The 18,788-nt window shown below is 40.6% G+C and overlaps 1 protein-coding gene across 1 annotated transcript in view; it reads right to left on the bottom strand.

Moving 5' to 3' along the window:
- Nucleotides 1–3,905: 3,905 nt before the first annotated feature.
- Moxd1 (monooxygenase, DBH-like 1) overlaps nucleotides 3,906–18,788 on the bottom strand; it is a 79,267-nt gene continuing 64,384 nt past the window's right edge. The window contains exons 11-12 of the mRNA NM_021509.5: nucleotides 6,365–6,533; nucleotides 3,906–5,224 (exon numbers count right to left, since the gene is read on the bottom strand). Coding sequence (NP_067484.2) covers nucleotides 5,060–5,224; nucleotides 6,365–6,533 — 334 coding nt within the window. The 3' untranslated portion in view covers nucleotides 3,906–5,059. The remainder of the gene's footprint in view (nucleotides 5,225–6,364; nucleotides 6,534–18,788) is intronic.

Here is an 18,788-nt window from a genome sequence, read left to right as displayed (position 1 = left end):
AGGTTTATGGAGGGGAAACTGGGAAGGGGGATTACATTTGAAATGTAAATAAATAAAATAACCAATAAAAAAAGGAATACACCTGAAGGGTCTAGAAAGAAAAAGGAGGAGGAAGAATAGGAGGAGGAGAAAGAGAAGGAGAAGCAGAAGCAGTAGCAGTAAACACACCCAGGAGGAATAGATGGCAGGCCATAATCACAATCAGGGCTGAACTCAATAAATGAGAAACCAAGAGAACAATAAAAAGAATCGATGAAACCAAGAGCTGGTTCTTAGAGAAAAATCAATGATATAGAAAAATCTTTAGACAAACTAACTAAATGGTAGAGCAAAAGTACCCAAAATTAACAAAATCAGAAATGAAAAAGGAGATATTTTCATTTCTGACACTGAGGAAATTCAAAGAATGATTAGATCTTATATCAAAAACCTATACTTCACAAAATTGAAAAATATAAGTGAATGGGTGATTTTTCTAGACAGATACCAATTACCAAAGCTAAGTCAAGATCAGATAAACTATTTAAACAGCTCTATAACCCCTAAGAAATAGAAACAGTCATTAAAATCTCCCAGCCAAAAATAGCCCAGGGCCAGATGTAGAATTCTATGAGATTTTCGAAAAAGAGCTGATGCCAATACTTCTCAAACTATTACACAAAATGGAAACAGAAGGAACACTGCCAAACTCATTCAATGAGGCCACAGTCACCCTGATCCCTAAACCACTAAGAATCAAGATATAAAGAGAATTTCAGACCAATTTCACTTATGAACATTAATGAAAAAAATAATCAAATCCTTGCAAACTGAATCCAAAAAGACATCATATACTATAATCAAGTAGGCTTCATCCCAGGAATTCAGGGATGATTAAATATTCAAAAGTTCATCAACTTAATCCACCATGTAAGCAAACTAAAAGAAAAAACCCACATGATTAACCCATTAGATGCTAAAGAAGCCTTTGACAAAATCCAACACCCCTTCATGTTAAAAGTCTTGGAGAGATCAGGAATTCTAGATACATATCTAAATACAATAAAGCCAATATATAGCAAGCCAATGGTTAACATCAACTTAAATGGAGAGAAACTTAAATGAGTTCCATTAAAATCAGGGATAAGGCTGTTCACTCTCTTCCTATTCAATATAGTACTTAAAATTCTTGCTAGAGCAATAAGACAACTAAAAGAGATCAAGGGGAGACAGACTGGAAAGGAAAAAGTCAAATTATCTCTATTCAAAGATGATATGATAGAATACATAAGTGACACCAAAAAATTCTTCCAGAAAACTCACACAACTGTTGAACACCTTTAGGAAAGTGGCTGGATAAAAAAATATATTAAAGAAATCAGTTGTCCTCCTTTATACAAACAATAAATGGGCTAAGAAAGAAGTTAGGAAGGCAATACCCTTCACAATAGTCATAAGTAGTATAAAATATCTTGGTGTAACTCTAACCAAACAAGTAAAAGACCTGTATGACAAGAAGTTCAAGTATTTGAAGGAAGAAATTGAGAAAGATATCAGAAAGTAGAAAGACCTGCCATGCTCATGGACCAGTAGGATTAACATAGTGAAAATGGCCATCTTACCAAAGCAATCTACAGATGCAATGGAAACCATCAAAATTCCAAAACAACTCTTTTAGACCTTGAAAGAACTCAATTCTCAACTTCATATGATAAAAAACCTAGGATTATTAAAACAATCCTGAACAGTAAAAGAAGTGTGACTTCAAGCCGTACTACAGAGCAATGGTAATAAAAACTGCCTACAGACAGGTTAATCAGTGGATTCGAATCAAGACACCCAAATAAACCCACACACCTATGGACACTTGATTTTTGACAAAGAAGCCAAAACCGAAGAATGGAACACAAAGAGCATCTTCAAAAATGGTGCTGGTCAAACTGGCCATCTGCATGTAGAAAAACGCAAATATATCCATATTTATCACCTGCACAAAACTCAACTTCAAAGGGATCAAAGACCCCAATGTAAAACTAGACACACTAAATCTAATAGAACAGAAAGATGGGAATAACCTTGAACTCAGCAGCACAGGAGACAGCTTCCTGAACAGAACACCAATGGCTCAGGCTCCAAGGTCAAGAATTGATAAATAGGACCTCATGAAACTGAAAAGCTTCTGTAAGTCAAAGGACACTGCCAATAGGACAAAATGGCAGCCAACAGGTTGGGAAAAGATTTTAACCAACTCTACACCTGATAGAAGGATAATATCCAAAATATATAAAGAACTCAAGAAGTTGGACACCAGCAAAAATGGGATACAGAGATAAACAGAAAATTCTCAAGAGAGGAATCTTGAATGGCTGAGAAGCACCTAAAGAAATGCTCAACATCCTTCGTCATCAGGGAAATGTTCATCCAAATGACCCTGAGATTCTATCTTATACCCAGCAGAATGGCTAAGATCAAAAACTCAAGTGCTAGCACATGCTGGTGAGGATGTGGGGCAAGGGAAACACTCCTGCATTGCTGGTGGAAGTGCTAAGTTGTAAAACCACTCTGGAAGTCAGTTTGATGGTTTCTCAGAAATTTGAGAACAGTTCTACCTCAAGACCCAACTATACCACTCCTCTACATATACCCAGAAGATGTTTCATCATCCCACAAGGTCAAGGGTGGGGTGGGGTGGTGAAGGGCTATAGTTGGTGTGGGGGCGATACCTAGAGAGGTATCTCTCCCTTCCCAAAGGACAAGAGGGAGAAGGGGAGCTGATATTGAGATGTAAAGTGAATAAATAAAAAATGTTTCAGAATGTGAAGAAAAGCTGATGGACAGCTATCAATATTCACCAGAGTTCATGGACATGATGTGATTGTTTCCCTGATTCCTCTTATACTGAACCAGTTCTACAGAGATACTCAGACTATTAATTTTTTTTCTTATAAGAACGTGAAATGATGCTCAGCACATAGAAAGCCAGAAATATCCCTCATGCTCAGTAGCGAGTTTGATTAAACAAACTGTATAATGTGTTTATTCCTGCTTCCAAGTGTCCTTCCCTTGGTCTCTGCAGCCATTAGAATCAGGGTCACATCAAAGCTGCGCCATTTCTGTCTCAGCTAACTGCATCATCGCTCTTCTCACTGCTAGGTCCCTGAACATGTTCAGAAGAGTGTTACCATTCAAGGTCCCCACCACCAGGATGAATTCTGAATTTCATGTCTCCCTCACAGGCCCTGTAGGTGAGGATCAAAACAGAGGTCATCTCATCTGTTTGGATTCTCTTCTTCCTCAGGTGTCAGGCTTCCATGACAGACAGTCTTAGGAAGCAGCTAATGTTGACCAAGGCAGCATCGCAAAGACTGTGAAAAAGAGTAAGCACAGGCAGTTTCAGAGGCTCTACTTAGCATCACGGGATGTGAGTACTGCATGGTATTCTCACGGCCTAATCTCTCCTAATCCCACTCTATATGTGGGCTATATAGTCACAAGGACTAGGAGAACATAGCTCCAGCTTTGTGCCCCGCAATGGCAGTGGGAAGAGGTCTCCTGGGCTGGCTCCTCATGCACACTTCTGAAGTGCTTCATGCTTACAGTGCTCACCTCACTTACCAAGCACGATAACAAGAAGTAAGTTATAATAAATAACAATGACTAAACACAGTACTGAATCACTCCCAACAGAAGCCATTTGGTTTTGATACTTCAGATCCCAGACATTCTGAAGTAGAAATAAACATGAAATTTCAAATAGGTGTGTCTGAGGTGATCATATTCCTCAGGCAAACAGTCAAATGAAAAAATATATAGGAAAAAAATCATAGAATCTGATACAGACCATACATACAAATAAAAATAAGTAAAATTAGACACAAAATAGGTCGATATTTCCTCAAGTGTAAAAATTCTTTGAATCAAGAAGTGAAGACTCTAAAGCAGAATATTTATTTAAATGACAATATAGATGATATTTGTAAGACAGAAAGGGCTTAAAGTGGAAAAATACAGTTTCTCGGCTGATTTTATTGACATCAGTACACAACAACTTGATTCTCTCATGAATCACATAAGACACCATATAAAACCTTTATTCCTTTAAGCTTGTGAATTTGATCCAGACATTCAGCTTAATGGATGAAGATAGGACATAAAACAAGATTTAGGCAGATAATACAAAGAGAACCAAAAGAATAAGACCTTCAGTTGGTGGCAGTTTTGTATTGGAAGTCAGTTTATTAACTAATATAAAAATGAATCTGTTATAGGACATGGGACTCAGATCGACCCAGAGGGTAGCACTGAGTGGTGAGGAACCTTACAGACCCTGTGGCCCTGCCTCCTGTCTTGGGGATCTCACCCCATCTAGAACCCTTCACTGCTCTCCATTTTCTTCCCCAGTTAACAATCAGCCCCCATCATCCCCACACTTACTCACATCTCTCTTCTTTAAGAGAGTTGTAGAGTAAGAAACACATTCGGCTGGACAGTGCTAGAAAGACTGGGAAATACTTTGATGTGGGCTTGGGTATCAACAGACTTGGTGGATGGAGGAAGCCAAAGATGCAGAGATAAACACTGAGGTCAGAGGACCATGAGTAAAATCAGAGAAACCACAGGGACTGGGACCTGTCGAAGAGAGGGCTATGCTCACCCTGGCGAGTTACACCCAGAAAGGATGAAGAGCAAATGGGATCGGAGAGTAAGTCCACTAGTGTTATTAAGGTCAGCATGTTTGTGAGAAGGATGTTGAGTGTCATGTTGAAATCACATGGAATTCTGAAAAATTAAAGACTCTTTGCTTTCCACTTGATGTGCTGGCTTGCTAAGTGGATAAACCAGGTCCATTTTTATTCTACTAATCATATACACGGAACATCAACTTTGGTCGAGAAACCCAGAGAACCACAGTGACATGGCTTAGGTAGCCTGGGAAGGAAAACAGAAAGAACTTGTGTGTGCAGAAATTTAAGTGTCCAGGCTCTTCGTACCCACCCATCTCTCCAGGCCTCACATAAACATGGTCTTTAACCTGACTTTAAGGGACAGTCACATATTCCAGACTCGAGTATGACAGAAGTCACAAGCCCTGGCTGCTCAGCATACTTCCAAGAAGCAGAGCGCACGTGAGCAAGCGGAGGGAGAAAATGCCGTGTAGAGGTGGGGAAGCTGCTTTCTCGCACACCAGAGGTTCTGCTTCATAAGGCCTTTTGATATCAGGAGGTATTGCTGTCATGCCTTGAATCTGAAAAAGAAAAAAGGCCATTCTTGTGAGCAGCCATATAAGAGCAGGGCTGTGGCCTAGCTTCCTTCATCAGTCTGAATCAGAAGGGACTCCAACACTCATATATTTGAATACTTCATCCTTGGTTGGTGAAACTGTTTGAAAAGGATCAAAAGGTGTGGCTTATTTTTCTTTGTTGGAGTACATGTGTCACTGCGAGTGGGCTTTGAGGTTTCGGTCAGTTCTCTCTCTCTCTCTCTTTCTCTCTCTCTCTCTCTCCCCTCCCTCCATCTCTCTCCCCCCCTCCATCTCTCTCTCCCCCTCCCTCCATCTCTCTCTCTCCCTCCCTCCCTCTCTCCTTCCCACTTCTACTTAGATAAGAATGTAATCTCTCATCTGCCGCTCCAGCACCATACCTGCCAGGTTCCTCGTTATAATAGTCAGGGTTTAACCCTCTGAAACTGTAAGCCTCCGAAAAAACTCTTCTGTATCAGTGATTATCAACCTTCTGAGATCCTTTAATATGATTCCTCATGTTGTGGTGACCCCCAACCATAAAATTATTTCATTGATACATCATACCTCTAATGTTACTACTGTTATGAATCATAATATAAATACATGCAGAATATCCAAAGGGATTGTGACCCACAGGCTGAGAACTGTTGTTCTGTATGTTGTCATAGTCACATCATCTTATCATAGCAAGATCCTGCCTGGTCACCTCCACTTCTGCTGGAGATTAGGGGATAGGCTGTGTTTGCTGAAGAAGCCAAGCATCAAAGGATGCAGAAACTCTAGGCCTGGCAGGGAGGGGGTGGAGTAAAAGGAGCCAAGAGTCCTTGGAAAGAGCTACAGGCAGGTCCTCATGGAGTCTAAAGCTGTCCCAGGCAGGCTGGTCCCCATGGTATCTAAAGCTGCCCCATGCATGACCATTTCACAACTAAAGTTTCAGAATAAACATCTCTCTTCAAAGGGAGCTCTCGGGAATCAGAGGTTGTCTGTCACCTCAAATGATCGCTGAACAAATTACATAATCAAACATCAAAGGACACCCCGACCACTAGTTTATAGATAAATGTCTGAAGCTTAAATTTTCATTTTTGGGAATCAGGTAAACTGTGACAACCAGGTTCCCAGAGGATGAAAAGCTGGGCTTACCGACCACTCTGCGTTGTCTGTCTTAGAACATCTCACATTCACAGGCAGGCTAAGAACGAGCTTGTTGAAGGACAGCCCTTCCTTTTTTGTCCATTTGAACTTGTTCATTGCATCCATGAAAGAAAGGTTTCTGTACTGCTTAGGGCTTTTGATAATGAAAGGCCATGTCCTGAAATTAAATGATCACAATTGCATTACATTATATTTCCTGAAGTGTTTTATCATTTTAACATAGACTTTATGCATGTTCACTTTTCACATATAAAAATAACCCCATATAAACACTTAGGGAATCACTAGTTGTTAGGAGAAATCCAGTCCAAATAAAGTTGGAATTTTTTTCCCTTTTACACTTATTTATTTTAAGTGTATGAGTGCTTTGTCTGCATGTATGGATGTGAACCAAGTGGTGATGAGCCGACATTTGGATGCTGAGAAATGAACATGGTTCCCTCTTAACTGTTGAACGATCTCTCTAGTGAACAAATACGGAGGCTTCTAAAAGAATGATTTTTCCTTAGACACAAGTTTCTATTTCTTGTTTTTACTATTTTAGGTGAAATCATATGTAATTTTTATTTGTAATTTTCAGTTACACACGTTGATTAAATTTTGTTGCTCGATCAAATTTTGTTGCTCGGTGTTTTGTTTTTGCATCCTTTTGTTTTTAGAGAAATTCTTTTTGTTCAAATTTTCTTTACTCTTGAAAATTTCATACATATATACAACAAAACAACATATAACTATCTATACCTTTATATCCATTTCACCTCTCCACCCTCATCCCCAGCACACCCCTCCCAACTTCATGCCTTTTTCTTTCCCTTGTTTATAATCCACTAAATCTAGTTAGTGCTCTGCCTATGTAGGTGGATATAGTGCCCTCCATCAGAGCATGGGAATTTTAACTTTTAGGCAGATTAATTTTCTTCAGAAAGCTTTCCCAGGGTTTGAGAATTCCACTGAACACCCTAACATAAGAGGTAATGTCTAAACAGGATGTTGTTCTAATGATATAATTAAGAACAGTCTACGTTCTTGAACGTTACTGTACCGGGTACAAAGTGTAGAATACCCAGTGGGGATGGGTGCCTCAGCAGCAGATCTCCTGCTTTGGCTGCTTGAGAAAACCAGTACAAAAGAGTTAGTTCTGAATCAGCATTAAAAGCATGGAAGCTATCTGTGGTGGCCTCTGCCTGTAACCCCAGCATCCAGACAGAAGGTGGATAAATAGTTCAAGTCTAACCTTCACTACACAGAGAGTTCAAGACCAGCCTTGGGCCACATGTGACCCTGTGTCAAAAATATATACATATACTGAGAAAATTATACTTCACACACAATATACTCTGCTTCCACAGACACCCTAAAAACAGGCACATTGGTTTTAAATGGCAAAGAATGAAAAGGTAACACAAGAGGGTTTTAGCCTCCTTGAAAGGCTATTCAGGAGACTGCTTCCTGTCAATATTGTATACTATTGGCTTCTGGATAAAGAAAAGCATAAGTTATGCAGCCAAAACTTTCCCTTAACTAACCTACAGCTGTTACATGAGCTTGCCATGAGTGACCACTAGGTGTCAGACTTGTGATAGCCCGCAGGGTGATTTGGTGATTGTTGGTAATCACAGATTCCTGCCTGCTGAGGAGGAATCCAGTCTAAACACATGGCCAAGACACTCTGACCATTTGTTGTCTAACCTGAGGCACAGTGGGTGTCACCATTTTAAATAAGCTAGGCCAGTGCAATGGATCTGAGGGGAGGGATTATAAAAGTAATATTTTCAGGTCAAATTTGAACATTCTTTTTCTCTAGTCTAAGAAGCGAGACCATGAGAAGAGTGGGTAGGATTTGAGCAGGGTTATATCCTTCAGCCCTCACCTCCCCCACCCCCAACTAAAGTAAAAATTTCTTTGTAGAGTCTTAAATGCATTACTTCACACTGTCTTTAAAATTGAGTCCAGTAACTTAGGAATAATCTGCATCTCTCTACATTAAATATATCACACAGTTTTCTCAGACCTATAGCATTTTCTCAGCAAATTCTGGTGACATATAACCAAGAATTGCGGTAGAGCAGACCTTGATTGGAAAGAAGCCTGTTAAATTTGCATATTCTGCATTTAAAATTTGCTCCTAGTTTTATTTAATGATATTTATTATTTATTTTACTTATTATAAGTTAATTTGATATTAAATATTATAATAACATTTACCTTTGAAGGGAGAAGATGTATATGTTGCAAAAAAATTTTAAACTATGTATGTAAATGGAATACAGGAATTGCAGGATGGGCACTGGAAGTATCTGCCTGCAATCCCAGGAAAGACCACAAGGGGACGCCTGAACTTTTACTAAGGCATTTGATGTGATTAAAGTTCTAAAATTGACTTTTGTGCAGCTTTGCTGGCCAAAGTGAACACTGTAAGCATTCTGCAGAGATGACTTTAAAATCTTTGATTCTATAAAAAAAAAAAAACATTAAGTTAATGTTTATGGAGAGTTCACAGAAAGAAAAGAGTGGAAGTTACATGAGCTGGTAGGACAACCAGAGGACGGGAGCAAACCCAATGGTTCATGCCTTGGAGATGAGGCTTGAAGACTGGGAATCTGAAAACGCAGTACCAGTCTCCCTGAGCCTCTTTGCCACATACTTTGTCTCTCTCCACCCCTGGTAATAAATGTCCTTTTTGTCACCTCTAACCTTTCCAGCTTCTCTAAGAGTGCAATTCAAATCCCTACAGAACCATGAGAGAAGGAGAGAAGCCTTAACAAAAGCAAATATGCTAATTATTTGCTTGGGAAAAAAAAAGTCTATGCCTTCTAGCAGAAACATTCACCCTGAAAGTAACAAGTACCGACGGGGTTTGGTGGATCTTGCCTGTTTTTCCGGCACTTTGGAGTTGAGTTCGAGGCCAACCTGGTCTACAGAGCAAACCAGGGCTACACAGGGCTACTCTATCTTGGAAACAAAAAACAAATAAACAAATGAAGAATAATGTATGAGCCTGCTATCACTGGGGTAGGGTCAAGTTAGAAGAAGGGAGAATCTTACAGAAACTAAAACACCCGAGTAAGTACAGGGTGTGTCTACCTAGACACACTTATAAGTAAGTAAACAATACCAATAATCACTGTAGTTGATTTGAAAAAATTGTGTTAATACTATACTTTAGTACTGATGGATCATTTTCCTTTGTAACTTGAGTTTAAACTCTGAGGTATGCTTGTCTTATAACACAGCAAAATTTACAGCAACACACAATATTTTAATTTTGTATTTTAATTTTTTTCTGCATAACATTAACAATTTTATTTGTAAATTCAGTTGACTCAGGGAAGCATTTAAAATTTAATGACTTTAGACATGGCTTTCCTGCTCCATGTAATATAAAACCAGATGGAAGAAAATATCCTGTATGTGTAAGTTGTTAGACTTCTTATCTGCCTGGAACCACACTGTTCTTTTAAAGGTCTTCCCGCTGGAGTCGTTCTTAGGAGCAGGAAGAGGTGTGGGGAGAAGGAAGGGAAGTGGGTTAACCCAGCCAAGAAGCAGCCCCGGGTCCATACAGCCGAATGAATAGCACTACAGACTGCCTTCTATAGCACAAATAAACATATGGTCAAAAATTAGTAAAACAAACAGAATGTTCATTAATAGACTTTCACTCCTGGCCACATGGAGCAACTAACACCAGCTTACTGTGCAGGGGGGAAAAAGCCAACACACATGAACAGAGCGGTACAGAGTGCCTGCTTAGGAGACTGGAAAACAGGCATGAGAAAACTCTGACCCAGAGGAAATGAAGACATGTCACGTCTGAACGCTGTGTTCATTCCAGAGCTCTGCCTGTGAGCACTCCTTGGATCACAATACAGAAAGGAGAATTTCCAACAATAAAATGACCATCGCAAGGAATTCAAGAGACAAAAATCAGAGTTAAGGGAGTCAGAGGTGACGAGTTTCCATGTAGAGAACAGGGGGCCTGGCATACAGATTGCTCTTTAAGTCCATATTAGGGACAACTAAGTGCGGGATGAAATCGCACAAGATAGACAAAGAGGAACTAGGGAAATATTTTTAAAAAAATTGGAGAGCTCCCAGAGCTGGTAGATTTTTTAAGTTCCAACTAGTAAGAGTGGAGGTATTTGCTGATGACACAGGTCAGGTATTCAGGGATCCAACTCAGACACCTGCGACCGGGTCAGGCCTCAGTAGTCAAGCTGCATGCATGGTCCTAAACATCCTGACCAGTCACACTGACAAGGATATTAAAGAGTTAGAGACAGTCTGAAATTATTAAGCATGTGAACAACTACATAAAGATAAGCTTAATCTATAGACAATTTAGAGAAATACCAAGCTTTGAAAATTGCAGTCAGCTTAATGATTAGCACAGGAAGGTATTAAAATATTATTTACAAAACAGGTGAAGGACATTTACACTAGAAACTATAAAACAGAACTGAGGAAAGCGAGAAAGTGCTTGAATGAGTGCAGCACTTCATGTTCGCAGAGGGCTCCATACACCGCATGGATCCCCACTGGTCTCTAATGCTTGCTTGCTTCTTTGTTTCTTAAACTTCTTGTCCAGGGTTGGAAACAGGGGATGTTAGATTGCTAATTGGGGATGTCTAGTCTTTATTTGGTGGCTAGTCATTTCCTTCTGCATGTCCTGAGATTTCTATAGCACATCCAAGTAGGGTTTGTAGGTTTTTGTTTGGTTATTTGTTTTAAGAAACTAACAGATTGTCTTAATCATCTCTATAAAAATATAATGAACCTAGAGTATCAAATTAATTTGGGAAAGGGTAACAACAAATAGGAGTTTACAGACTTTATTTTCCTACTTAAATCTATAATAGTCAAGTGTGGTACTGAAGTATCATACATACACAGCCATGAAATAGAGTCCCTTCCAGAGTCAACGTATCATCAAATAACTAAAATTCCAAATTTCATGGTAAAAAGGTGGGTTTCAGGACTCCAAGATGGTTCAGGGCACACATGCCTGTCACCAAGCCTTACAGTGTAAATTCTATACCTGGGGCTCACAAGGTGGAAGGAAATAACTAACCCCTGCACATTGTCCTACACACACACACACACATACACACACACACACACACACACACACACACACACACTGAAAAATACCTTAAAGGCAGTTTTCTTTCACTAAATAGTAAAACAGAAACTTAAGGGTTCTTTGGAAAGTCAGTTGGATGGTGTTTTGCTGGGCGAACACATGAAGGAATATTTTGTTAAAGTGGACACAGGTGTGAAAGGCTAAGGCAAATTCATAAGGATCATTTCGCTGAAGCAGACACAGGAGAGAGGATGTTCTGCTAAAGCGAGCGCGTGAAAGGACACCTGATGAAGGATTCTTTGCTAACCACACGAGTATGCTCTGCCTTACATTGTGTAGTTGAGCTACATTTGTCGGGAGGCCTAGAGAGAAACGCACCAAAAAACTTCTGGTGGTGTGCTGCAGTTTGTTGCTGTTTCCAAGGACTTGGGCTGATTGGATGCACTTGCTGGGGCAAGACCCGTGCTGAGACAAGGCACACGTGATGCTATAATGGGACTCTATGGAGCAATAGAGACAGAGCTTGGCTTGCTGGTACAGCTAGCTGTGCAATGCTTGTTGCTTGTGGGACTCTCTTCTTCACTGACCATTCACAGCCAAAAGCTTCTCTTGGTGTTCCTCTCTGGTCCCTCCTGCTGACTTGAGCCAAAGGCTGAGGTCCGGCTGTCTCTGCTAGGCAGTGCCACCACTGTTGCTAACCAGACTCTACCGAACTGGATTGCTGGTGTACCTGTGAGCTGTTTGAGAGTGAGTTGAGCTCTGCCACCTGCAAACCTGTGAACTGAACTGCCAATTCCCAGACAACATTGATGGAAGTTGAGTTGCTGAGAACGTTTCTAAACAGGTCCACTTCCCCCACCCTGTATCCTTTCTTTTCCACAACCTCTGGTGGGTGGTGGGTTACATGAAGATTAAAACATTTAAGAACCATCATTGAAAGTAGGGTTTGAAAAACTTAAAGATACAAAATGGTTCTTTGAAAACCAACGAGCTTTAAATTTGCCTTATTCTATAAGAAAAATATAATCAAAATGAATCATCTGTCGAAATGTGAAAGGTAAACTATAAAGTTTCAGAGAGGAAAATGATGTACAGTTTACAAAGATTGCATGGAGGTGATTACAAAAGTCAAAACGAGACACAAAATGACAGACAGAACCTTGACAATCACAGTGAAACAATGAAAATGAAACCATAGATAGAATGGAATATATAGAGAAATGACCTGTGGCTCAGTATCTAACGATGAGTATCCACAATATAAAGAGCACTTATAATTCAATAAGAAAACAAACAGTCCAATCGGACAATATACAAAACATGTATCAAAAAGCAAAAAGGAATCTCACAGACTCACAAATGACTCCAGGGAACGACCTTTCTTGCTGTACTTCTGAAGATTAGCTGCAGAATGGTCTGGGGATGCAACATACCAAACAAGGGACATGCAGGCTGGCTGGGAAGGGGTGCAGTGGTCCCAGTAGCCCTTGATGTGGCGTGAACGTTTACAGCTCACTGGAACTGTGTTTCCATAGTGACAGGCATGTAGGGGATGAATCCACTCTGGGAATATTACTCAGTAAGGAAAAGGCACTGACTGATACCGCCACAAACAGGGACAAATCTCAGAAGCATTCTTCATAAAGGAGCCAGACACAGAAGCACATGCCATAACTGTACTTGCATAAAAAATACAGGAAATAACAAATTTACACACACACACATTCAGCTTCCCAGAACTTTATGGAGGAGGTAGGATTGCCAAACCTCTTCATGTTCTAATTAGATAGGATGGGTATGACATCGACGACATTTTCTAAGATTGCATTTAAAATTGGCACACCTTGATTTTTAAATGATGCCTCAAGCGATTGACATAAAAGATAAACACGGCAGCTGGAAGCAGGTCATGAAGCAGAAAACAAAACCAAGATGGGACACCACGCCATGACCGTCACAAGCTGATCTTAATGGAGAAAGATGGCAAAATAGTCTCAGTAGTGTCTCCTAATCTGCTCATATGTTCTTGTGAATGACTGGAAAGAACTCCGCCAGCGGGAGTCTCCCAGACAGGAGGCAGGCTCCAGAGTGGCAAGAGACTGGACAACCCGGTCCAAAGCTGACATGTTCCCCATGAAAGTGATTCAGCCCATCAAAGTTAAGGTAGCTTCCAACAGTGGTAATGAAGCCAAGACAGAAACAATGTACACATTGAACTGGGGAGCATCCAGTCCCACTCCACAACCCTTTCCCCTCAAAATATGAAAGTATGTGTACAGAAAATGAGTCATCTAACCCTTCAGCTGTGGTATGGTGAGAAGAAAGCCTAGGTTCAAATCTGTTTGATGAGGTTTTGGGCAGAGCCCTCAGAATAAGCAAGAAAAGAGATGGGAACCTTGAAACCGCAAGGCTAAAGAAAACCATGTGGTACAACTTACACCCTACAGGAAAGTGGGGGAGAGATGGCTCAGTGGTTGAGAGTATGTATTGCTCTTCAGAAGACCCAAGTTGTATTCCCAGCATCCAAGTCTCACAGTGCACAACTGCCTCTAACTCAGCTCAGGGGGAGCTGATGCCTCTGCCCTGTGTGACCATCTACATTCATGTGTACATAACCTCCCCCATACACATAATTTAAAATAATAAAAAACAAATCACTGGATTGGTTTAAATACACATGGTAACTATTGTAGCAATGTTTGTTTCACTATTAAATGGAAAATTAAACATCTTGAAAATACAAAAGTTGTAAATTATAGACATAAGGTGTGAGAAACGAGACCATAGAAGGTACATTATCACTTTGTATGTCCTAAAAGTGAAACTTGTGACAAAATTTCGTTGTGATACCTTAATGTCTCTAGGATTGCTTCAATCCCCTTTATCTAATAACATCTCAGAGTTAGAACAACAGCAAAATATATTTGATTCAACAAAGTTCTATTTTAATTCAGCTTCTTTGTTCAGATAGATGGAAACAAAATTATAACCAGTTAGCTTTTGTTTGAGAAGTGCTCAAACTGTCACTTTTAAATTTAATCTACTCATCTTCATATCGGTATCCATATAACAAAGAATCTGTAGTAACATACAGGTGATGCCCGAATTGTTTATTTGGGACAAGAGTTGAGCTGATTGCTTCGGCCTTCTTTTGAAACAAATGCTCTGCCATGCTTGGTTCTTTATAGGAAGTTTGTGTGAGTTCAAGCCTCTAACCACCTATAAATGCCTCTCGATTCCAGAACTGACAATCTAGGGAAGTTTTGGTCACTGCCTCTCCACATTTCCTTTCATAGCTTCTTCACCTTTCCGATCACAACCTTCTTTCATTTCCAGATAAAGCCTTCCCACATTTCTGGCCACAGCCTCCCCTCATTTCCTGCCAAACCTCCCCTCATTGCCGGTCACAGCCTCCCCTCATTTCCGGTCACAGCCTCCCCGCAGTACATATGTAAAGCTGGGGTGTGGGACCACAGACCGTGCACTTTTATCATCTACTCTTGATCTTATCATTGTGAGTGCTTTGATTTTCCTTGTGCTTTGCCAGCTCTGTAGAAGGCAAAAAGAAACTGCATCTTCCCCCCACCCTCGAATAAACAGTAAAACGAGTCAAGATGTAAATGCTTCAACTTTGATATCAAACCACCATCTAAGTCTCAAGATTGCTACAAAATGTTTACAAAGAACATCCTGTCTAGTCCATCAAGATATTAAAAGCACAGAGGAGAGGAGTTGGGGCAACATGATGGAGTGTACTCTTTTTCTAGCACTGGATCCTAAAGAGTTATTAGTGCATCATTTTAATCAAAGTAGCGATCACAAGGCATCTAACCCGTGTCCTACCTTCTGGACTGTAATCCTGCACTTAGTTGGTTTTGCCTTCACTATTACTTATGTCTGAATGATGACGGACTCAGTGAAAAAATGTTTATTAAAATTGAAACATCTCATTTTAGAATAGAGGTCCTCTTCTCATTGTTTTAAAAATAAATTTGAACATAAAATAAAATGTTATTTTTCTGGGTAATGATAGCCCACCCCGCTAGCCTTGTTTTGCAAGGCAATTCTCCCTGCTGTTCCAAGTGGTAAAAATCCATTTCCTGGGAAGATAGAAATTAGGGGTATTGGCAAAGCCCATCAGGCAATGAGAGAGTCTGTGGAGATGCTCCAAGGTGAGCATAGAGGATGAAGCAAGAAGCATCCATTTAAGTTCCATCCATTTGCCTGAAAATTTCATTGCTTTTAATAGCTGAGTAGTACTCCATTGTGTAAATGTATCATCCTGAGTGAGGTAACCCAGTCACAAAAGAACACACGTGGTATGCACTCACTGATAAGTGCACATTAGCCCAAAAGTTCAGAATACCCAAGATACAATTCACAGACCATATGAGGCTCAAGATGATGGAAGATCAAAGTGTGGATGCTTCAGTGCTTCTTAGAAGGGGAACAAATTACTCACAGGAGGAAATATGGAAATAAAGTGTGGAGCAGAGACTGAAGGAAAGGCCATCCAGGGACTTCCCCACTTGGGGATCCATCCCATATACAGTCACCAAACCTGGATGCTATTGTGGATGCTTGGAAGTGCTTGATGACAGAGTCTGATATGGTTGTCTCCCGATAGTCTCTGCCAGAGCCTGACAAATACAGAGGTGGATGGTTGCAGCCAACCATTGGACTGCATGAATGGAGAAGGGACTGAAGGATCTGAGGGGGTTTGCAGCCCCATGGGGGAAGCAACAGCGTCAGCTGGCCAACCCCCCGGAGCTCCTGGGGACTGGACCACCAAGCAAAGAGTACACATGGAGGGACCCATGGCTCAGACCAAATATATGGCAGAGGATGTCCTTTGTTGGACATAAGTGGGAGGAGCGGCCCTTTGGCCTGAGGGGGTTCGATGCCCCAGTGTACGGGAATGCCAGGGTGGGGAGGTGGGATTGGGTGGATGGATGGGGGAGCACCCTCATAGCGGCAGAGGGAGGGGGGATGGGATAGGGAGTTGTGGAGGGGAGAACTGGAAAGGGGATAACATTTGAAATGTAAATAAAGCAAGTATCCAATAAAAGAAAAAATGAAAAAGAAAAAGAAGCATCCGTTCATTTTTAAATCTATGACCATTTGGTTTTTCTGTCTTTGTTAAACACACATGCACACACACACACAGGCACATATACACACACAGGCACACACACAGGCACACACACACAGGCACACACACAGGCACACACACACACACACACACACACACACGCACACACACACACTCAGGCACACACAGGCACATACACACACAGGCACACACACACATTTCCTGTTTAGTGTCTAAAAAGTAAAGAGAAAAAAAATCTACTTAAATTGAAAAACAATACGACACCAATATTTGGGAAGCTGGAGATGTAAAACAATGGCACAGCACTTGCCTACCTATGCCAGCCTTGGGATTTGATCTTTAGCATTGCAACACACCCAACATGTACACATGCACACACACACACACACACACACACACACACACACATGCCAAAACCCAACAATCAAAATATTTAAACAAATCCTGCCCTTACACGTCCAGGGGTTGGATGTAGGTTCTTAGACCTGGTGGCAAGTGCTTGTTCCCACCAAGTCTTCTCATTGTTCCCTATCTCAGTGTTATCTCAGAATCATATTTTGTGTGTTGCTCTAACATCTATTAATATCTTATTGATCCTATGTACCTTTGTGAAATTATATCATAATCTTTCATTTTGAAAGGTTTAAACATTCAGAAAGTTCTTCCTGGTACAGACTGGGAACACTCTTTCTTTTATGACCTACTCTGTGGTAGTGAGTAGTCTCTTAATCTTAGTTTCTGTCCTCTCCTCTACAGAGCTGTTCCAAGTCCTGTTGCCAACAGAGGTTAAATTAAGCCATGTATGTGAGCATACTTAGTAACTACTGTTACTAAGTAACAAATACAAATGTTTTGTGATCACTAGAATATGCCTTATGCTCTCATGGTCACAGCATAGCTCGGAAAGGAACAGAAGAAAACATGTCTATACATGATCAACAATAAAGTACTTAGTTCACAGTTTCTGATCCTTGTGTTATTTGGAACATAAATTAGATTGTGTTTATATTTTCTGTATTTCATCATGTCTTCATTGAGTGTTTTTTATTTTTATCCTGTTCTTTAAAAACCTCTCAGAAGTCTGTGCATAGTTTTCTCTAACTTGCATAAGTCTTTCTCATTTTCAAAGGTTTTAATTATCAGAAAGATCTTCTTGTTAAGACAAATTACATTGCCTCTAAATTCCCATCAACCATCCTCCTGCTTTGTGCTGATGTCTTAGAGAATACAGACTCCTTTTTAGCATCTCCTGTAATGTATCCTTGGCATCATTCCACCATGCTGGATGTCCTGCTGCCGCTCCTTGAGCTCTTCTTCCTCTTCCTCCTGCTGCTCCCTCAGATGCACTCAGCTAACTAGCCATGCGGAGGCCACTTTCAACTGGACACCTGAATGTAGCAACATTTCTCCTGTCAAAACTAGTGTCACCACCTAGGCCCGAGGTGCTCTTGGCTTTCAGGGACCAATCACAGTAAATTTTTGACTCGCTCTTTTCCATCTTATCCTTCTACAGTCTTTTCTTGTCACCTTAGCCCAGTGGTTCTCAATCTTTAAGTCACAACCCCCTTGGAGGTTGTATATCAGATATTTACATTATAATCCACAAGAGTCACAAAATGCAGTTATGATGTAACAACAAAATAACTTTATGGTTGGGTGTTATCATGACATGAGGAACTGTATTAAAGGGTGGCAGCATTAGGAAGAGTGAGAGCCAGTGCAGGCCTAGCCAAAGGGTCATAGCCATGTTGGCTTCTTTTTGTACTACTATATAGTGGTCTCTGTGGCCCAGTCTACTCCTAACCTTGCCTCTTTACAGTCTCTGCCGTACTTCACTCTGTGCTAGCCAAAGACACCCTCTTGCTCAAACATTCAGACTCATCACACACACACACACACACACACACACACACACACACACACACACACACACACACACACTGTTCTCTTTTCTCTCTGCATCCAATGCCCTTGACTATCTTCCTGTTGCTGGCTCCTCGACCTGCAGTGTCCTGATCAAATACCATCTTCCATGAAAGTTTCTGACTCTTCTGCTGGCCAGTTACTCTCTCCCTTCCTTCTTCTCACCATTTTAATACATCTACTACTATTTCAAATGTAATGTCCATCCATTTTGTCTCTTATATCCCTCCCAAAGTCTAGAATATAACCTTAAGAAGAAAAGAATAATCTTTGTATTTAATCATACGAGTTTCTCT

This window comes from Mus musculus, chromosome 10 (genome assembly GCF_000001635.26).
Source record: "Mus musculus strain C57BL/6J chromosome 10, GRCm38.p6 C57BL/6J".
Classification (NCBI taxonomy): Eukaryota; Metazoa; Chordata; class Mammalia; order Rodentia; family Muridae; genus Mus; species Mus musculus.
Note: the sequence above shows the minus strand (reverse complement) of the source record. Positions and strands in the feature narration are given on the sequence as shown.